Source organism: Lissotriton vulgaris, chromosome 2_1 (genome assembly GCF_964263255.1).
Source record: "Lissotriton vulgaris chromosome 2_1, aLisVul1.2, whole genome shotgun sequence".
NCBI classification, from domain to species: domain Eukaryota; kingdom Metazoa; phylum Chordata; class Amphibia; order Caudata; family Salamandridae; genus Lissotriton; species Lissotriton vulgaris.
This window is the reverse complement of record NC_141687.1, coordinates 1,029,424,409-1,029,444,889: the sequence shown is the minus strand read 5'-3', so window position 1 is coordinate 1,029,444,889 and position 20,481 is coordinate 1,029,424,409. Positions and strand designations below refer to the sequence as shown.

Below are 20,481 nucleotides of genomic sequence, written 5' to 3'. Positions count from 1 at the left end.
TTCGATGGCTTTGCGCCATGTCATTGGGTCATCTACAAGTATGCCCAGGTAAGGATACACTGATGTTTTTTCCAACTTGGTATTGTTTATGTATATGGGTTTTAGTGTTCCGTGTTTGGGGCCTATGATCATTGTGAAAGTTTTCTTTGCATTTACTTTTAGACCCAGGGAGTCCATGAATGTCACATATTTGTTCAGCTGATGCTGGAGTTGATTGGCCATTCGGGCCAGAATGACCGAATCGTCGGCGTAGAGGAGGATGGGTATAGGGCGGCGAGCTATCTGAGGAAGATCCTGACTCCCTGCCAACATGGCTTTTTCAATCCCATTGGTGTATAGATTGAATAGGAAGGGAGCCAGCACGCACCCTTGCCTTACTCCTCTTGTGATTTTGAAGGGACGTGATAGTTCGCCACCTGTGCCATAGCGCACTCGGCCTTCTGCGTTGGTGTATAGTCCCCGAAGAAAGGCCAGTATAGATGGATCTACTCCGAGATTGGTCATAATGTCCCACATCTTTGCATGCTGGACACAATCAAAGGCCGCGCTTAGATCCACATATACCAGGTAGATTTTTCCTTCTTTTGCGCGTGTGTATTTTCCGGCCAGGAGGGTAAGGTTTAAGGCCTGTTCCACCGTCCCGAGCCCCTTCTGAAAACCATATTGCAGGTCTGTGAGGATGTTGTTTTCCTGGGCCCAAGATTGTAATCGGTCCAGGAGTAATCGACCTGCAATTTTACCTGTGGAGTCCAGAAGGGAGATCGGTCGGTAGCACACGGGATCATTTCGGTCCCCTTTCTTAAATATTGGCACGAGGGTGGATGATGACCATGATGGAAGGAGTCCGATTTTGGTGACTGCGGTCATTAACCGAGTTATTATTAGTGACCAGTATTCGTTGTTATATAAGAACAGGTCCATGGGTACCCCGTCGGGGCCGGGAGCCTTGCCAGTTTTTGATGCTTTAATCGCTTTTCTAACCTCGTTAACCGTGAAGCTTAAATCGATGGGGAGGAAACTTTTCTCTATTTCGTCCTCGCCTTCTTTTTGAGAAATGTCTATTGTCTGGCCGAAGATTTTTGTAAAATGTTGGACCCAGTCGTTCTCAGTTATGGCTACGTCAAGGTGGTGTGTGTCGGTGTTGTTGTCTAAAAAGGGTGATCTAATAACCTGCCAAAAAGTGATACTGTCCTTTTTTAATGCACTCTCGTGCAATTGGGACCACAGATCTTTCTTTATCTGGAGCCTTCGGTTTTTCCTGGCGTTGTTGTAAGCTTTTCTTCGGACCGAGATTAGTTGAACATCTCGCGGTTTTTGTCGTAGGGCTTCTTTTAAGAATGTGAGGGCCTTTCTGCAATCTGAGTTGAACCATCTCTTTGTTTGGGATTTTGATTTGTTTGCCGTTTGCCTGAATAGTTCATCTCTTATTGCCCCTTGGATGTTATTGAAAGAGGCAATAATTTGTGCGGGGGAGGCCTCTGCTGACAAGCAGTCCCTTTGCCAGAGATACGTTTTTTCGAGTATCCTTTGCGAGATGACTTCGGGGTCGACTTTCGCCCATTTGATGGCGTATCCGTTCTTCTTCTTTAATGCTAAAGATTCTTGATCCAGATGGCTGGTTTGTGCTTTGTAAGGGCCTACTTCTTCTATGATAAACTCTACGCTTAGGGGATAGTGGTCACTGATCGGGCTGGACCCTACTTTGTAGTTGTTTAGCGATCCTTTGCAGGTGCTAGAGGCTAAAATGAAGTCGATGGTAGACGTGCAACCTCGCCCGTGGAAGGTGGGTAGAAATTCCTGGGGCGGGTCGACTAGTTCATTTACGAAGTCTAGGTCCAGAGAAAATATAGTTTCATTGAACTTGCTTCCACTTTGGGAGTGTACAAAGTGAGGGATGAGGTTTCCGGATTCCGATTGCAGGCCACAGATTCCGCTTTTATGGCTTGGGCATAGTGGGTGGTTGAAGTCGCCTCCCCAAATAAGTTTCATTGTCGCGTTAGAGTTCGTGCTTTGTAGTGTAGATATGTGAGTCACCATTTCATCTAAGTAGGTACAGCAGTCCTGAGTACCTATGTTATTGTAATAGTTTATGATTATGAGTATGTTTCTCGTTGCTGTGGTCTGGTGAGTGATTTGAATGATTTGGAAAATGGGTGTTTCTTTTGTTAATTTTACGGTGGCTGTTATGGTATTTGAAAGGTAGATCATGAGCCCGCCTTTTGGTCTACCCATTGGGCTTGGCGTTGCTTTGGTAAAAAATGTCTTGTATCCCACTAGATGGAGGGGGGATGTACGCCAAGTCTCTTGTAGGCACAAGATTTGATGGCTGCCTACTGCTTCCAGCCATTGAGGACATGCAATTTTTCCGGTTAGGCCTGCGACATTCCAGAAGACTATGCCTATAGTCCTGGCCCTTTTGTCAATCGAGGTGGCGGGTGCTGTATTGGGGTTGATGGTGGTTTCTGCGACTGACAATTGTTCATTGGGTGGTCTTCCTCTCGTGGCCAATACAACAGGGGGAGTGCGGGTCAGAGAGTTGTTTAAATGGGTCTTTGGTGTCATTGAGGTATTGTGCAAATTTGATGAATCTATCGGGTGCAAGTCAGAGGCAAAGTAAAGTGGGGCATCTGCTGCTGTATAGTAACTGGGTTTGGCCATGAATGGTCAATCAACCATATCGAGGCACTCGAATCGATTTTGGGTCGGGAAACCCTGCCAACCATCGTATGCCGTGTAGGGTCTATCCTGCCAGTATGGGACCTGGCCATCGGCATACCTATCTCTTGGTCCCCCCCTGTCTAGGTACTCAAATGTGTAATCCCTCTGGCTCCATGGTGTCTGACGCCAGGGGTCCTGATTACGCTGGGCTTTGGGGTGATGGTGCCATTCCCAGGGTGGGAAGTTGTGGTGTTGTTTGGCTGGGGGATAGAAGAAAGAGAGGTGTCGGGCATCTATTCCCCCTTTTTTCTCGAGTTGTGGCCAGGCGCAGATGTGGTCTACCGTTGCGGGGTCCCTGCATGTTACAATTATGCAGTCACCGCGTATTGTTTTCTTTGTCTTTCCTATCCAAGCTACCCTTCGTGCTGACGTGATCCCTCCCGATAGATGAGATTCGAGAGGTCTGTTTATGCTGAGCCACTGCATGGCCTTGTTTTTAAGTGACCATGCAGTTTCTGGGATGTCCTCTACTAGCTCAGGTACTCCTGTTAGGACTATTGTGAAGGGCGTGGCTTCGGGAGGCAGATGAGCTGGGCGTCTAACTGAGGAAATTTTTTTCGGGGTTGCTTCCGGGGGATTTTTTGATGGTTTTTGGGAAGGTAATGGTTTCACGGACTGAGGATCGGGTTTCTCTGGAGGGACTCTGCTGGAATCTGTATTTTGCGTTGGACGTGGGGTATGTGTGGTGACCTTGCCTGTAGTAGCTGCTTGCTGTGCGATGTGTTGTACTGGTTTCTCTTGCTGAGGAAGGGACGTGCTTGCTGTTGGTTTGGGTTTGGTGGACGGTGGGTTTGAGTTCTTCTGTACTATAGGTATTGCGTTTGGGATATTGACTGCCTTCTGCGTATGTTTTTGGTTTACTTTTTTGGGTTGGTGTGAGACGGTTCGCTGACCCTTTACCTCTATCCTGGTGTTTGAGTCTAGGAGGGTGGCCGATATTATTGTCAGTTGAGCTTCGAGGTTTCTGATGCTCAGCTGAATTGGCTTTAAATATTGATAAAGTAAGTCTTTGGTGGTGGTGAGCACTTGTGATGTAATTCTACAGGTCTTACATTGCTCTAATGCGTTACTGTTGGAAATTGCCTTATGTGGAAGAATAGGGTCGGAAATGTGCAGTGTGGTGTTGGCGGATGGGGAGTTTAAGTGAATCGTGGGTGAGCTATGTATTTTTCCACTAAATGTTAGGCAGGTCTCAGATATTGCCCCGTCCCTCTCGCTAGGCTGGAGCAAGTTTTCGATGGTTTCGGTGTTTTCTTGGGTGTGGCATCCCTCTAGATCAGGAGTTGCTTCCAGGTCTTCTGATGTTAGCGAGGGGTCCGACTCAGAGTGCGTGACTGACAGGTCGACCACTGAGGGAACAGTGTTTGGTTCTGTCGTTAATAGAGATACAGGGAGTGAGTTGTTTTGGGAAGTCAGGTTAATTGGGGATGCCGCGTTCGCTATAGCGCCGAGTGATGAGCGCTTGGCGTTTGCGGCCAAGAGGTCCATTGAAACTCTCTTTTCTATTATAGCTATACTTTGATTTATTGTTTCGTTGACCCGTGATAGGAATAGGTCAATAGGACCTGTAACTTGTGCCACCTCCTGTGCGTGCTTGGATTTAGGTTTGGAGGCGCTTCTAGTTTTCGGCGGCATGCTTGTTTGTAGCTGGGTTGTCGTTCTTAGAGGGGTGGCCCGGTCCGGTCTCTACCGGGCACTAACGGGCAACAACGGGCCCGCCCTTGGCCCGGGCTTCGCCCCGGGCTGCGTCCCGCGCGCGTCCCGCGCAGCGGATGCCGCGAGAAGTTGTAGCGCCTCGCTGGGGGCGGGGCACTGGAAGGGGGCGCGGCTCACGCAGGAAGAGGACCAGCTGGAGATGGTGAATGCTGGTCCTCGCAGTCCTGGGGCCGGCGCCTCGTCCTCCTCTGCGGCCTCCCTCTCCCAGTCACGCTGCGGGGCTTCTGGTGGTGAGTGGAGCTACTCCTGTAGCGGAAAAACGGCGGCTGAAGCAAAGAGTGGGTCCTTCACTGATTAGGCTGTATCCACGAGTGGCACCCGCGCAGCGGGTGCCGCGAGAAGTTGTAACGCCTCGCTGGGGGCGGGGCACTGGAAGGGGGCGCGGCTCACACAGGAAGAGGACCAGCTGGAGATGGTGAATGCTGGTCCTCGCAGTCCTGGGGCCGGCGCCTCGTCCTCCTCTGCGGCCTCCCTCTCCCAGTCACGCTGCGGGGCTTCTGGTGGTGAGTGGAGCTACTCCTGTAGCGGAAAAACGGCGGCTGAAGCAAAGAGTGGGTCCTTCACTGATTAGGCTGTATCCACGAGTGGCACCCGCGCAGCGGGTGCCGCGAGAAGTTGTAGCGCCTCGCTGGGGGCGGGGCACTGGAAGGGGGCGCGGCTCACGCAGGAAGAGGACCAGCTGGAGATGGTGAATGCTGGTCCTCGCAGTCCTGGGGCCGGCGCCTCGTCCTCCTCTGCGGCCTCCCTCTCCCAGTCACGCTGCGGGGCTTCTGGTGGTGAGTGGAGCTACTCCTGTAGCGGAAAAACGGCGGCTGAAGCAAAGAGTGGGTCCTTCACTGATTAGGCTGTATTTAAAGAAGCGCTGCTTTCATATGCAACTCCAGGGCTGGTATTGCTGTGGGAGGGGGATGGCAGCGCCAGAAGCCCCTGTGGGGAGGGCAGTGCACTGCAGCTCGTTCACTGTTGGCATGCCGTGGCATGCGTGTTTAAGGCTCTCTGCCTTGTATGCTCACACTTCTGTTATCTGGTCAGCCGTGTGGGTATTTCAGTCTGGTTGAAAATACTGCAGCTTCAGGTGTCTGTCTACGCTAGTGAAAGATCTTGTGGGTAGAGCGCAGTTACACGTGTAGCTTGCAGGCAGGGTTAGATGCCTGGTGTGTCTGCTTCGCGTTTTATCCTTCCATGTAATTTAATTACTGTGGCATTCTGCCTATAAAAGCCCTTATTTCACAGGCTAATTTCCGTTAGTTGTTCAAGCTTCTCTAAGCATTGCCCTATGAGATATTGTCCAGAGGTTAGTTTTACATGCACTGCTTCGATTGCATGCTATATAATAATCATGCCATGTTTTTTTTTTTTTTTTAGAAAGGAACAGTTCGTGAATGACTGTAGATACTACCCAGAGTCACTCAAAAGGAGTTTGATTTAATTACTCATTGCGTGACTAGTTGTCCCGTTTTCCTGCAGTATTATATACTCATTCTATTAGTTTTGGCCAACTTTATAGGCATTTTAAAGATAACAGCTTGTGATGAGCAGAGATCTGTGATGAAGAGCCCCCTGACCACCCCCACCAACCTCCTCTGTCCCAGAGATCTACTGGCTTTTATGTGTAAATGTGGTTAGCAGGAGTCTGACCAAACTAGCTGCAGAGGCCCCATGGTAGAGGCCTGGCTCCTCGCTGATACCAGGCAGGCCCAGGAGCATATTGGGGCTGGAGTGCGGATGGCAGGTGACCATATGTTCTGTTCGACCCCACTTATCACAATCCCAGCAATCTGTATCCCTTTGCTGTGCTTACAATACATGTTTAACCTCGCAGCATGCGCTTTTAGCGTATCCCTGCCAACTCTTGATAGTTTCCTCCTCGCACTGGATGTTTTAATACCATCTGTTATAAGTGTGCTTAGAACTGTAAGGCTTAACCGACAAGCACAATTATGTATGCTGACCATTGTATACATTGAGGTACGATTTGTGCAATTTTTCTCTCAGGGCGTTTTTTTAATATTGTAGGACTGAAATTGACTGTGCAGTTTTTTCCCCACAGTTTCTTGCCAGGGTTTGTCCACAACTCCTTCGCAGCGGTTCCTTCTGGTTGGGCATCCCAACGCGCTTTCAAGGCAGCTCAGCTTTCTTTAACAATTACATTGGTGCACGATTGATGTGTGCATTTATATTCCAATGTGCACTGCTTACTAAAGGAAGAACATTTGTTATATTTTCTGGCCAGGGAGGCACATATGATATATGTACTTATCAGATCCGTTTATTGTTGCCAATTATGTATACATTTCCTTAATTGTGTGTTGTTTCTACAGCCATGTATCCCTGCGAAGCAGTTACATCATTTCTCCTGTCGCCAAAGAAAACTTGGAATTAAGTGACAGCTTATTAATCATTTCAATACTTAACTTCTCTACAAGAAAGCTTAAAAATATTGGCAAAGCCAATAGATCTGCCTAAATGCTTGTTTCTGTTTGCCTCTCCTGGGCCCTGTTCCTTTCCACCCACTATAGTTTTAGGGGTGTGGGCGTTCTATTATTAAAAGATTATTACTGTACCTACCCACTGCTGCTGCTGGCTTTTCGTTAGTGTACTTTTACAATTTCCTTGAAATACCATGCAATGTTGATTCCCTGTGATGGATTAATGATCACAATTAATGCCTTGGTTTCATCCTGGAACTGGGTAATGTACAGAGTGGTGAGTGCAGAGTGACTAGGGAGTGCATAGTGACTGCAGAGTGCTAGGGAGTGCTAGGGAGTGCAGAGTGACTGCAGAGTGCTAGGGAGTGCAGAGTGACTGCAGAGTGCTAGGGAGTGCAGAGTGACTGCAGAGTGCTAGGTAGTGCAGAGTGACTGCAGAGTGCAAGGGAGTGCTAGGGAGTGCAGAGTGACTGCAGAGTGCTAGGGAGAGCAGAGTGACTGCAGAGTGACTGCAGAGTGCTAGGGAGTGCAGAGTGACTGCAGAGTGCTAGGGAGTGCAGAGTGCTAGGGAGTGCTAGGGACTGCAGAGTGACTGCAGAGATTAAGCTAATGGCAATGTAAATGACAATGCCATTTATTTATCTGTTTTCAAAACCAACACATAAATACAAATTTTGTCATTTACAATGCCAATAGCTCTAACTTTTCCAAAGGCGAAACCATTGCATTGTAAATGCTTGTTAAATTACTGTCATCACTGTGGTGTCCCAGTCCCTGAAAATGGTTGTGGCGGAGCGCTTTCTCATTCCTTGCTCACAGTGCATGGTATTCCTACCCCGGTGAAGATGCGTAGGTCTCCCCTTCTTACCCTTCTTAGAGCTGCTGATTCAGTAATATTTAAACAGAGCCCTGCCCCGTTCCTCCTAAGATTTGCAGACCCCTGGTTCCTAGAGAAGCTAGAACAGGTTACACCAAGACACTCCTCAAATCTTCTGCAACCACCAAAGGGAAAGAGTGTGATAGGACTCCAGCCAAAGTACTTCTTCAGGGTTCCTTCTATGACATTGTATCAACGGTAAGATTTTACAAAACAACTATCTCTCGTTCACCTCTTCAGATTACTCAATAGATGAAAATTCAAACTAGGGTGCTTAAGGGCTAGCCCCCCCTGTTCCTGACAGTGCAAGGATATAGTCATACATCCTCAGCAATTCGAATCCTTTACGTTTTTTGGTATTACAATTGAATCCTTGCAGGAATTGGATCGAAGGGTTTTTTAATGTGTAGACTTTATTATCTTGACTTCAGGCTTATTGTTTCTATATCATTCCTATGACCGGGCAGGAAAACTTGCTTCTGTGATTGGGTTTTTCGATGCAGACATTGATTTTCAGAGCCCCAGTAGTATCTAGCAGTTATCCAATACTGTTGCTTTACACCTCAGATGATTAGTCTGGTCAGTTCAGGTCTTATGAAACAGATGAACTGTAATTATTAGAGACCAATCTATTCAGTCTAGATTTAGATTTTAACCTCTATATACTTTACGAATGTTATGTGTATTGTACGAGATGGTACGTGTCTGCACTTCATAGTGATGTATTATATGTATTCACATATATCTGTACAGTTAATGTCTTACACATTGTAGTGTCCATTTTTTAGTTTGACTCTTTTTACTGTTTGTTTACCGTGTTTGGATATTAGATGTGTTGTAAATGTCCCCCTTTTCTGATCATATTTGTATGATTGATACCCTATAAGGGATACAAATTGTAATTGATATATCTGTCAAATGAAATAATGTAATTTTTTTTTAATTAAGTACACTGTTCTACATGGCCTTTATTGTGTTACTACTTGAAACTCAATTGGTTTCCAAGAGGTTCTTTATTGTAGTTCAGGGTACCACCAGGGCATTCTCCTTCCATGCCACACCGGTTTCCATACTTTCCTTCACTCTCATCATCGAATTATCGAGGCTCATGAAACCTTGAGTTGGCCCCTGTGGCAGCTCGCTACTCCTTGGTGCCTCCATTATGGATAAGGAGCTTCGAAAACACTTGCAGAGAGTGATATTCTCAGATAGTGGTACAGCGTGTTTGCGTTAGTCCTTTGATGCAGCAGATAATACACATACAGGCTAAAAGCCAGTGGTGTTTATCCCCAACATTTCCTGTAGGCCCAGAGCCCCTACAGATCTCAAATGCTGCCCTACTTGGCGGTTAATATAAGATAAGATGCCCCAGGTTGGTCAAACCATGCATTCTCTCCCTTCTCTCTGGCCCACCCTGAAAATGCCCTCATGGCAGTCTGATCCCCTGTAGGTAAATTATAATATATATTTTCTTATCTTCTCGCTAGTTGTGACCTTGACTTTTACTGGGATGGATGATGAGAAAAGACCTTGATTATTTTGGTCTTGACTGAGTCCTGAGTTACAGTTAGGTACACCTCAAAACCACTAGTTTTGCCCAATATTCCATATTGGTTCCACCCATGTATGACTCGTTGCCATTGCCATAGACCGGATAGAAAATTGTTGTGTGGCTAAAAAGCATAAAGATTACATAGCCAAATCGGATTATTAGTAAAAACCCTCACAGCTACTAGCATTTGCCAATTTTTTACTTCCGACCAGCTTGATTCATTGTTTGGTCAACAGAAAAGGACAAACTAGCCACCGTGGCTCATGATTATTTTAGGTAAAGACCTGCAGAACATTCCTGTGTGAAAACATTGCCTGGCTTTCAAACAAACCCATACCTTGTTAAGCACCTCCCTTTGTCAGACTGCCCAAGAGTACTCAGAAGCTCAACGCCTCTGGATCTTTGGAACTAGTTTGCATAGAAACCACCTTCTCTGGTGCGGTGCTGCAATCTATGCTTGGGTTGCTCCGCCGCTTAATATTCGAACTCTGTCCAACCTTCTCAGGTTCATGAAACGGCTAATGCCTCACCTATTCCACCTTGACTTGGACGAATCACACCTCTCCTCTCTTCCCTAATCTGTGCCCAAATATTTATCCAGCTGCTGTCTGGCTTCCTGCCATGCTCCTATGCTGTAACTGCGGCTTTTTTGTGCTCATTGTTTTTCTGTCTGTTCTTATGTAATTTATTCCGTTTCATGTAAAGCTCCCTAATACTATGGTGGAAGTGTGATGCATACAAGTGGTAGATACATTAATGGTTCCCCTAGTCTCTGTTCTCTTCTGCTTCCTGCAAAAATAAGTACCAGAGTAGTATGATTTTTTTTTCTCCAATATAAATACCAGCCTATTGGGTTCAGCAGTATAAACCGTACCAATCTTTCATCTTTTGGAAGTAGCTTTTTGAAAGCTGCATACAGTATCTTTGCATCACACAGATACATTCCTAATTAATGGGGAGCCTGTCTACATTTACTTGCATTTAATATTTTGATTCAGAGAGGTTTTGGTGAACCTGTGTCCCAGTTGTGTGTAAAACAGAATTTTACAAATGTAAATTAGGCATCATAATTCACAGAATAGCTATTGCGAAAAATGTACTGGTTTACTTCGTGTGTACGTTAAAAGTGGGATTGTGGCCTTTTGGGGGGGGGGGGGAGAGATGGGAGTGCTGCTCTTACAACACTAACCAATACTAATTTGAAGCATTCATGGTCCCTCTTTGCGTGTAGTTTTCACCTTGGATCACACAACGTTTCTCCTGTATTAAGATGGTGTAAGCGCATTTGCACTGAGGAGACGAGGAAGGCACGTCCTAACTTTTGATAGGGATAGCGGTGTGGGGGGTTTGTCCACAGGGAACAATATAAGCCCTCTTTAAAAAAGACAGAAAAATGGTGTCCAATTGTACATTTGGGGGCACGCAGGACATATTTTTCAGCTGGTGGCTGTTCCAAAAGCTTAACATGTTGTGCATTGAAGTAATTCTGTAAATCTGTGACGGTCTCATAAATGTCATGAAATTTTTTTGTGAACCCCTTAAAAGTAGGAAATCTACTCTAAACATAGACTAGCATAGACTTCTAGAGTAATTTCCGAGTTCGGACATGTGGTCTTTAAAGGTTTCAGGGATTTTACTAAATACCTAGTCCCTTTTGTGTGCGTTCGATAAATATTCTAAAATATGTGCTATATTTTCAACAGGTGAGGAAAATGCATCTCAAGTTATTACTATTCCTGGTCACAATTCCGATTACCCAATGGGTAGAAGAACCTCTACACCAGACGACCTGTTCAGAATGAGTATAGCTAAAGGGGTTTCAATGTCATTGCCTTCATCGCCTCTGTTGCCTCGTCAGCCCTACTCCATGCCATCGCGATCAAATAAAAAATCTCCAGGTAAGATTTATTCGCTCAATTTCACTGTCTGCGTTGCCAAAGTAGTCCGCGATGTGGTCATTTTCTAAAACGATGAGCTTTTGGTTTCATTATTTCGCATGAAAGCATACTTAACCTGATCATAGCTTGTCTTCATGTTCTTAACATTTTTAACGTCTTGGCTGTACCCTCTTGTCATCACATATCCTGCACACGGGATTGGTCAATTACATCTTCAAAAACCATCTTTCTGCCTACTACTTTTCTGCTTTTATCTTTCAACTGACTGAATAAAAAATCTTGTACTGTTTATTACATTTACTGAAACCTTTCCTTATATATCTGGTCTGTCTACATGTTTTGCCCCCAATCTAAGCACGCCTTTTTGGTAAAATGATTACTCTCTCAGTTTTAATAAATATCAGTATTTTTACTCTTGTATCGACCAGTTGAATGTATGAACATTTTTTAATTGATTTGCATAGTGTCTTTATAGTATTACGTTCTTCTGGTACTCTCCTTGCTTCTGCAAACATTCTTTCACAGATGCTGGTAATCTCCCATCTCACTCCGTATTGAACACTGAGCAGCTGTTCAATTTCTTAGCCTGTACCATTTTACATCTTTTGTGGCTGTAGATTGTATTTTTATAGCATGTGTGGCTGCATGTTTTTTTTTCTCACAACATAATTTTATTGTGGACAGTCAAGGCAAAAAGAATGCCTCAAACGGCACCCATAGTATGCATAAAGGATAACAAAAGTGGACATCAACATTTTCAGCTTGAACATGACATTGGTCATACATAGAATGAATTACAGAAAAATATAATAAGAGAAAAACAAATAACTGTGCCACGTTTCTTCCGCCTGACAGGGGGAAATGTCGCATAGATATGGAGAGTCTGTGCCACCTGCAATCACATCCAACGTGTACACCACACATAGTCCAATTTGCCAAATTGGACTGCAGGTTTTACTGTTTTACAGCACTTTAAATAACAGTTATGGTGTCCAGTTTAATGGCACTCACATTATTTGTAGCTCCAGCTTACACAAGTCTCTCGTCGGAGGATGTACTAACCTTGCATTCGTCTTGGCCTGTTCAGTATGGGAACGGTGGCTGCAGCTCGGCAAAGAAAAGCCCTCTCACTCCTGCTTCTGGTAGTCAGTTGTGGACCTAGCCAGTAGTGCATATATGAAAAGTGAGAGGTTGCACCGAGACCGAGAAATAGTGCCCAGTGATGCTACCAGCCCAGGTGTGTGGTCGTTTAAGTATTTGATGGAATAGTCATATGGAGAATATGTGGAAGAAAAGTGGTGGAGTCCGCGCGAGCCAAGTGTTGACAGTGAAGAGAATGAAGGTGCAAATGAAATTAGCTTGTAAATTAAACGAATGGATGTTGAAGACAGCACCTTTGAGTCTTGACGGTTGGGTCAGGGTGATGGGGACGGCTGGTATCAAATTAAGAGACTTGAGAGAGGAGCTATTTTTGTCACATTAAGAAAGCATTCCAGCCTGTTCAAGAGGAGAAAGGCAATAGGGTAGGCAATATGAGGGAGAACGTGGCTTGGGGCCAGGGACAAGCCAGGGGCCAGAATTGGCTTAGCCAGTGCCAAAGGCGTAGACAGGAAGCAAAGAGGAATTCCCATAGGTAGAAGTTACTGGAGAGAGCATTCACACACACTACAGAGAGTGGAACTGGAGGTTTTCCATTAGAGGGCAGTGGCGGCCGCTGCAAAACTCTAGTGAGGGCTGAGGGAGGGGGACGAGACGGGATGAGGGAAATAATTATACGTTTTTTACAAATGTACCTGTTCCGATGCTGCCAGCTGCCTCGGTGCTCCTCTTCTCCCCTGATGGTGTCCCACCAGTCCCTGAGACACGAGCACAGGCTCCCCACACAATCTCGGCACTGCTCTCAATTCCATGAGAGCAGCACCAAGATTGGTGTGAGCAACTTGGTTTGCCACTCAAACAGTGCCTGCGAGCCTGGGCTATTTCTCTAGCTGGGTTGGGGAAACCTAAGTGTGCATTACGGTTTGTCCAGCCTAAGACGGGTAGCCAAACAGTCATGGCCACTTACAGTGTGCATTACTCCTCCCCTTGTGGCTGTGACGACAGTCAAGCCCCGCCCAGACTTGGCTGGCTCTAGAGGGAAATTAGAAAAATAAAATGATAATAAAACCAATTTATTTTAATTGTATATTTCCCGTTTCGCTCAACTGGCTCTCGGTGGGGGGGGGGGGGGAGTGAGTTATGATGCTCCTCTGCCATAGTGGAGGAGTAGCCACTGTGGGAGGGGGTTTCGGACTATCTGCTTTCTTCTGTGTTTGGTGATGTAAGGTTTCTCTTCTCTCCATATTTGCTATGCATTGTTGCTGTCAATTTCCGGCTAAATATATCTGTTTGGAAACAATGCCCCATGTGGCTATAAGACCTGAGAACTTAGATGTTGACTGTTGATGGTCCACTATCTTGCAACTAAGAGATTACTTGTTAATCAGAGACAGGCGCCCACGACTGAGGGTACGTTTGCACTGTTAATCAAATTGATAATATAGAACTGTGTAAAAACAAGATTTGTGGAACCTGAGGGTGACTGATTGAAAATGGGAGAATAAAGAGGCTTAACTCTCAATAGAGGAAGATGACGCATCTAGAAATTCATTTTTTACTCCAGAATGGTCACCAGCATAGACTTGATCAAGCTGGATGCACACGATTAGTAGGCTTTAACCCTTTCTTCTTCTTTCTTTTACAAAATGCATGTCAGCTGTATGCTAGTCAGCACTGGATAGGATGTGCATATGGCTATTATTTCCAGCCTTCTGCATGTATGCAGGTGTTCCAAGGTGGTCAGCTTTTGGTCTCTTTTGGGAATTCAGGTAGTTAACAGCTGGTTCCATCTTTAGTAGACTAAGTAAAATATGAGTTGCCATCCATGACGTACACATTTTGTTACTGCTGAGAGTGAGCCAAACTCTAACAGTGTGCTTGCAGGCTGCAATGGAAGACTGAGCTGAACAATTCACGAGTGTGTATTGGGGTCAATGCTTCGAATATTAAATTCTGATGCATTCATCCTGTAAAGGGGCATATCTGATAAATTACTGTGGGAGACTATAAGGCCCAGCTTAGCTGCTAGTTAAAGCTTATTATGGACTACCTGGAGGCCTTGCATGGAAAGCGAAAACTCTGTATTCTTGCAGTGTTTGTTTTGTCCCAGGGTTTTTCAAATGTCTTTGTGGGTCGATCACAGCACGTGACTTACACTGGTGAGTCACTCTTGAACAAACCCACAAAGCGCACACTATCTCTTGCAGTTTGTGCACTAAAATGGCAAAACTGTTGCGTAACATACTGAAGAGCAGGGGTGGTTCCTCCACATGGGCGGAGAAGCGCCACCCCACTGCTTTCTCGCAGTGCGAAAAGCAGAAACATAAATGGTATTTTATATACCATTTATGTTTCTTTTTCTTGCACTGTGAGAAAGCAGAAGGCAGGGTTTGGTTGGGGGCGGGCGGTCCTGGTCCAGGCAGGGGGGGTGTGGCTAGCCCACCATCATGGGCGCTGACTGTTTGGTCGGCCCCAAGGCCGACCAAACCAGTCATGCGCACTCTGCATTTTCTCTATGTAGGCTGCATGCAGCCTACATAGAAAAAATAGCGTCCCCATAGACAGCTGTGAGGTTGGCGTCCTAGCCAATTTCAACGCTGCCATGGCAGCGTTGTGATTGGCTTAGGGGAGGGGCGAGAGGCTGCCTGCTTCCTGTATGGTGAGGAGAGAGGAGATGCGACGCGGGACCGGAGGAGATGGTAAGTTTATTTTTATTTAATTACCCCCCTCGCCCTGTGACCCCCCTTCCCACACACACGTGAGTCATGTCGGCCGCGGCTTCGGAAGAGCCACTCAAATGTTTGTCATTATCATGGTGCTGTACTCCCATCTGACCACTCCCAACCCAACCAAACACCTGCAGTCTAGGCCTGGTCAAAATTGCAATTATTCTGGCATCATTTTGGTAACACTACATAACAAAATATGTGCGCAAGTACCAAGATTATGCCACATTGTGTAATTTCTGAGAGAATTTTCTTTTTCAAGTTTAAAAGTTTATTGAAAACAAAATACAACAATAAATATAAAGTGACATTACAGTTTACAATAAAAATGTGTTCAAAACTACGAAACAAATTTAACTATGAGCATTAGTCGTGAAAAAGCACAACAAGCATTTACAATGCAACGGTCTCGCCTTTCCAAAAGTTAGAGCTATTGGCATTGTACATGACACATTTTTTATTTGTGTCTTGGTTTTGAAAACAGATAAATAAATGGCATTGTCATTTACAATGCCAATAGCTTAATTTCTCGCAAATGCGAGACCTATTGCATTTGCACCACACACAGAGCCACACACACACACACACACACACACACACACACACACACACACACACACACGTGGGAGGTGACGGTGACGTGCGGGTTCAGGGCTGGGAAGAGGTAAAGGGAGGTGAGGGCTCAGGGTTAAACAGGATGCGAGGGTGACCTGAGGGTTCAGGAGTGGGTACAGGCAAGGTGAGGGTGACTTTAGGTTTGAGGGCTCAAGAGTGGGTAGAGGTAAAGGGAGCGGAGGGTGACATGAGTGTTCAGGGATGGCTAGAGGTAAGGGTGACTTGAGGGCTCATGAATGGGTAGAGGCAAAGGGAAGTGAGGATGACTTCAATGTTCAAGGGTGGGTAGAGGTTAAAGTAGGTGAGGGTGACTTTATTGGATAGCACGGTATTGTACGCCCTATCATTGTACAGTATGTGATTTCACTGTATGGTATGGGTTGTTTTTTATGGTATGTTATGGTGTGGCCTATTATTGAATAGGATGGTATAATGTAGTATAAACTTTAACCGTACTGTATGGTATGGGCAGCTATTGTGTAGTGTGGTATGGTATTGTATGATTTATTATTGTATAATATAGTATGTTATGGCCTGTTATTGTATAGTATGGTTTAGCGTGATAAGTCATGGCCTGTTATTGTATATTATTGTACGAGTATGATATGGTGTGTGATTGAGGCATACAAACTATAACCCTGTAAGAGCACACATACACATGCATTTAGGCACGTTTCAATATCACCAGTTGATACAATTTAAAAATATGTAACTTACATTATCTTTCCCAAGTTAGGTAGGAGGGGGGCATTACACAGAATTCGAACAAAAGCACCCTTAATGAATGCTGCAACATGTAACTTTAAAAAAATTAAATACATTGTATTGTTATGCAGCTCAGAAGACTGAACGGTATAAGGCTTATTGGAAAGTGAAGTTTTGAATAATCTGGAAGGCAATTAAAGAGCATGGGGAGCTGTAGGCCCAAGATATAAAAACCCAAAAACGAAGTAATATAAAAACCACAGCTAAATAACGAGACAGAACGGCAAAGAAGTGTGTAAAAAGACTAGATAAACAAACAATACACACTCCAAAAAAAAAGTATTCCAATGAGAGCGCAAGCAGCAGAACACTAATCAGGAAAGGAATCAGTACTTGGTCCATGCTCCAGAGAAGAAAACAAAATCACAAACACAAAGTGAAGCCAGAATGCGCAGACGCACAGTCTTAATCCCAACCTACTCGACAAAGAATTTATACCGGGACTAGAGCCTCAGCCACCTATCATAGTCAAAGTGTGCCAAACCTATGTTATGTTTTACCCCGGACCCATATGTCACATTTAGACACTGACGTTCGACAAGATGCATGCATGCTCCCGGACCCACACAGAACAGACCAAGCCCATCATGACACCAAGATACATGCATGAAAGTCTTGGTCCCGAACTACATGTACATATCGGCCCCTGATCGCTCCGCCTACAACATACGCATACTTACTCTTGTCCTGTCGTCTTCCTGCATAGGAAGCATGTATGCCTGATGTGGAAATTGGAATACCACCTCCCTCAGGACCTCTTACATGCCAGCCACAGCAGTCATCTCCTTATCCCTGCTGGTGCCAGAAGAAAGTTAATTTCCACCCTGGTTATGTCCAAAGTCGACTACTGCAATAGCCTTCTAATTAATGCACAGGAAATGGTCCTCAGTAAGCTGCTGTTGGTGTAGAAAGCGGCCGCTAGGATGCTGTTGGGTACTCCCAAATTCAAGTATATCGCCAACGTGGTGCAACAGCTCCATTGGCTGCCCATAAGAAGCAGAACTAAATTTAAAGCTCTCTGTATTACCTGGAAGGCCATATTTTTATATACAGGGCCGGAATTCTTGAAGAAGTAATTTCAGGTATACACTCCCATCTGATCTCTTCGCTCAGCAGGTGGCAATCTTCTTGTCGTCCCTAGAACCAAGAGAACCAACTGGGGCGACAGATGTTTCGTAGTTGCCACTGCTAAACTGTTGAACTCTCTTCCCTCGCAGATTAAGGCTAGCCCTACTCTGCTATCATTCAGGAAACAAATAAAAACTTGGCTTTTCAAGTAATAGGTTATTTTCCCCAGCCTTAAGCCTTACCTTCTGCAGCACATAGCGCTGAGTCACCTACCGGTATTTGCGTGCTTTATAAGTTGTTCAAATAAATAAATTAAATAAATTCCCCTTTTCTTCCTTATTGTAAATATGTGTGTGTGTGTGTGTGTGTGTGTGTATATATATATATTTCGAAAGAATCGCCACTCAAACGAAAGTCCTTTGAAAAAAAGTTTTGCTTTGAGAATAAGAAATTAACACCTTAGACGCGGCGCAAATATCCCTCCCCAGTGCTGCGCTGTCCATTGGAACTAATGCTGAATGGACGTCCAATGGACGTGCGCAGCACTGGGGAGGTAGTGCTGCCGTCGGCCAACGCCCCGACGCAGCACTTAATAGGTTAACATAATTCTGCACATGTTAGTAAACAAACAGTACTATTTTCAAGTCTTTCAATATAAGTAATTAACTAACTGTCAGGTATATGACTAAGAAATGTTCTAAACCTTGATTTGTAGTGTAAAGATTTCTTTACTTTTCTTATTTTAACTGGGTTTGTCAAGAATTTGTTTTTGATTTTAAAGGATCTTAGTTTGCGTGCCAATTTTTTTAAAAGATATATACATTTACAACAGGGAAGAAAAAGAGAATAGTTTTCTGTTTTTGTTTTACATTACCCTCTCCCTTTTTCCATAGAAGGGTGACTCTCTTATGTTTTGGAGTTCGCCTGAGACCCCGCATGTGCTGTTGCCAAAATCTTTTGCCTGCCCATTACTTAAAATGTGTTGGCTTCAACATCACTCCTGTTTCCTTGCTTCTTATTGGTCTGCACCTACTGCTTGCCTCATACTTCCTCCTGGGGTTGCGTGTTTGCTCCATCCATGGAGCCTGTAGAAAGTACAGTTTCCTGTCAGCATCCAGTGCCATTCCGCTGGCTACACGCTCCTATAAGTACTTTTTTTTGTTGCATACACTGTAAAAGAGTGCAAGTGTTCCCAGTCCTTCCCTGCTCTCACCAGCTGTACACTTGCCCTAAATCCCTTCCTCCACCTGTCAGTTGTGTTGTTGCTCCCTCCATTCTCCCCTGCATCTTCATTGTAATGCTTGTCACCCGCCATCCCTTGTGTTGCTTCTCCCTGCTCCATCTCTCCTCCGTTGTGTTGCTTGCCCAACTGCCCTCATCGATATGTTTGTTATGTTGTCGCCACCCCCACGATTCTCCCTTCCCCCTCCAACCCTCCCTTCTGCCACAAAGAACAATTATCCAAGCCAAATAGCTCTTGCGTATGTGAGTGATATTTGGCATTGTTTAATGTTTTTTAGACCTGTTACACAGCAGCGTCGGCTGTTGTTCAACGTGGTTTTAAAGAAAAAAGAAAAGCTATGACGTGGTCCATGCCGGTCGCTTTATAGTGTTGTTTTTCCCCTTTACATTAACCCCTCCCATGCTCATGACGGAGCCGCTTCGTCATGAGCATCGGCTGAGCTGTGCTCATGACGGAGCGGTTCTGTCATGACCCTGCCGCTGCGCGGCGCTGATTTTGCGCCTGCGCGGCGCGTTCTATTGAGCGGGCGGGGCCATGACGGAACCGCTCCGTCATGAGCACAGCGCAACCGCGGCTCGTGACGGAGCGGTTCCGTCACGAGCATGCGAGCGCCGCTCGCCCCCCCCAGCGCTGCGGCAGAATAGCCGCCGCAGCGAAGGGGTTAAGCCATGTTGCACAGTAGCCCAGGCTGCTGTACAACATGTCTCAAATGAACATTGACCAAACATAGGCGAAAGCTATTGGCTTTGGCAGTGTTAGTGCAAAGACCTTCTGTAGCAGCATGGGCATGAAGCAAACCCTCACTTCTGAGATTGGGTTGTTTGTAGGCATGACAGCCGTTGTATTGTATCTTTTGTTTCCCACATACACTGTTGTACCTAGATGTTTCTCATCCATTGTTTCATCCTCACTATGCCCTGATTTACCTCACTTCCCCTATCTGCATGTGGTATCCTCCTCATTTAAGGTCCTTGTTTTTTTCCTCCCTCTTCGAAGAACTTTTCTCACAGAATTGCTGTGCTATGTACCGGCTATTGTACGCAGGGCTCTCAAATGCAGTTTGGGTGCAGTGGCACTATATTAAACAACCTAAATAAAAATGCTGGTATTTGTGCCAGTCTGTGGTCCTTTTATGAATGAAAGATTCTTTTGGTGCCTCAAGGTTGCCTCTACTCACGATCTCTCCATCCTAAGCTCTCCTCTCGACTCCATTCAAAACTGGTTGTTAACTCATCAACTGATACTGAATCCCTCTAAAACCGAATTCCTCCTCCTCACTTTCTCCTCCCCCGGTTCAATCATGGATGGATCAGATTAATCTACTTAATAATAAATCCATCATTGTCGACAGCGCAAAATCCCTTGGTGTCATACTCGACACAAAACACAATCTACTCTTCCACATTAATTCGATTGCAAAGTCTGCTCGATACCAACTGCGCCTTCTTTGGGGGATTTGTCGCTTCTTCCCGGAGCATGACCTTAAAACCATGGTCCAATCGCCGGTTCTCTCCAGACTGGACTACTGCAACTCTCTTCTTACTGGCCTCCCCAAATCCCACCTGTCCCCCCTTAAATCTGTTCTCCATTCAGCAGCTCGTTTCATATATGGGGCCAAAAAAAGCGACCACATCACACCCATTTTATCCACCCTCCGTTGGCTTCCCATTAAGGCAAGATCGATCTACAAGACTGCCTGTATCACCCACAAAGCCTTGCTCTCCTCCTCCTCTTCGCTACCTGGCAAATAAACTGAAACGCTCTGGAGGCTCTAGA

General features: G+C 45.4%; 1 protein-coding gene across 2 annotated transcripts in view; it reads left to right on the top strand.

Moving 5' to 3' along the window:
• TANC1 (tetratricopeptide repeat, ankyrin repeat and coiled-coil containing 1) overlaps positions 1-20,481 on the top strand; it is a 773,242-nt gene that overhangs the window by 284,630 nt on the left and 468,131 nt on the right. For both annotated transcript variants that reach the window (XM_086956663.1, XM_086956662.1), the window contains exon 3: positions 10,996-11,190. In XM_086956663.1, coding sequence (XP_086812789.1) covers positions 10,996-11,190 — 195 coding nt within the window. The remainder of the gene's footprint in view (positions 1-10,995; positions 11,191-20,481) is intronic.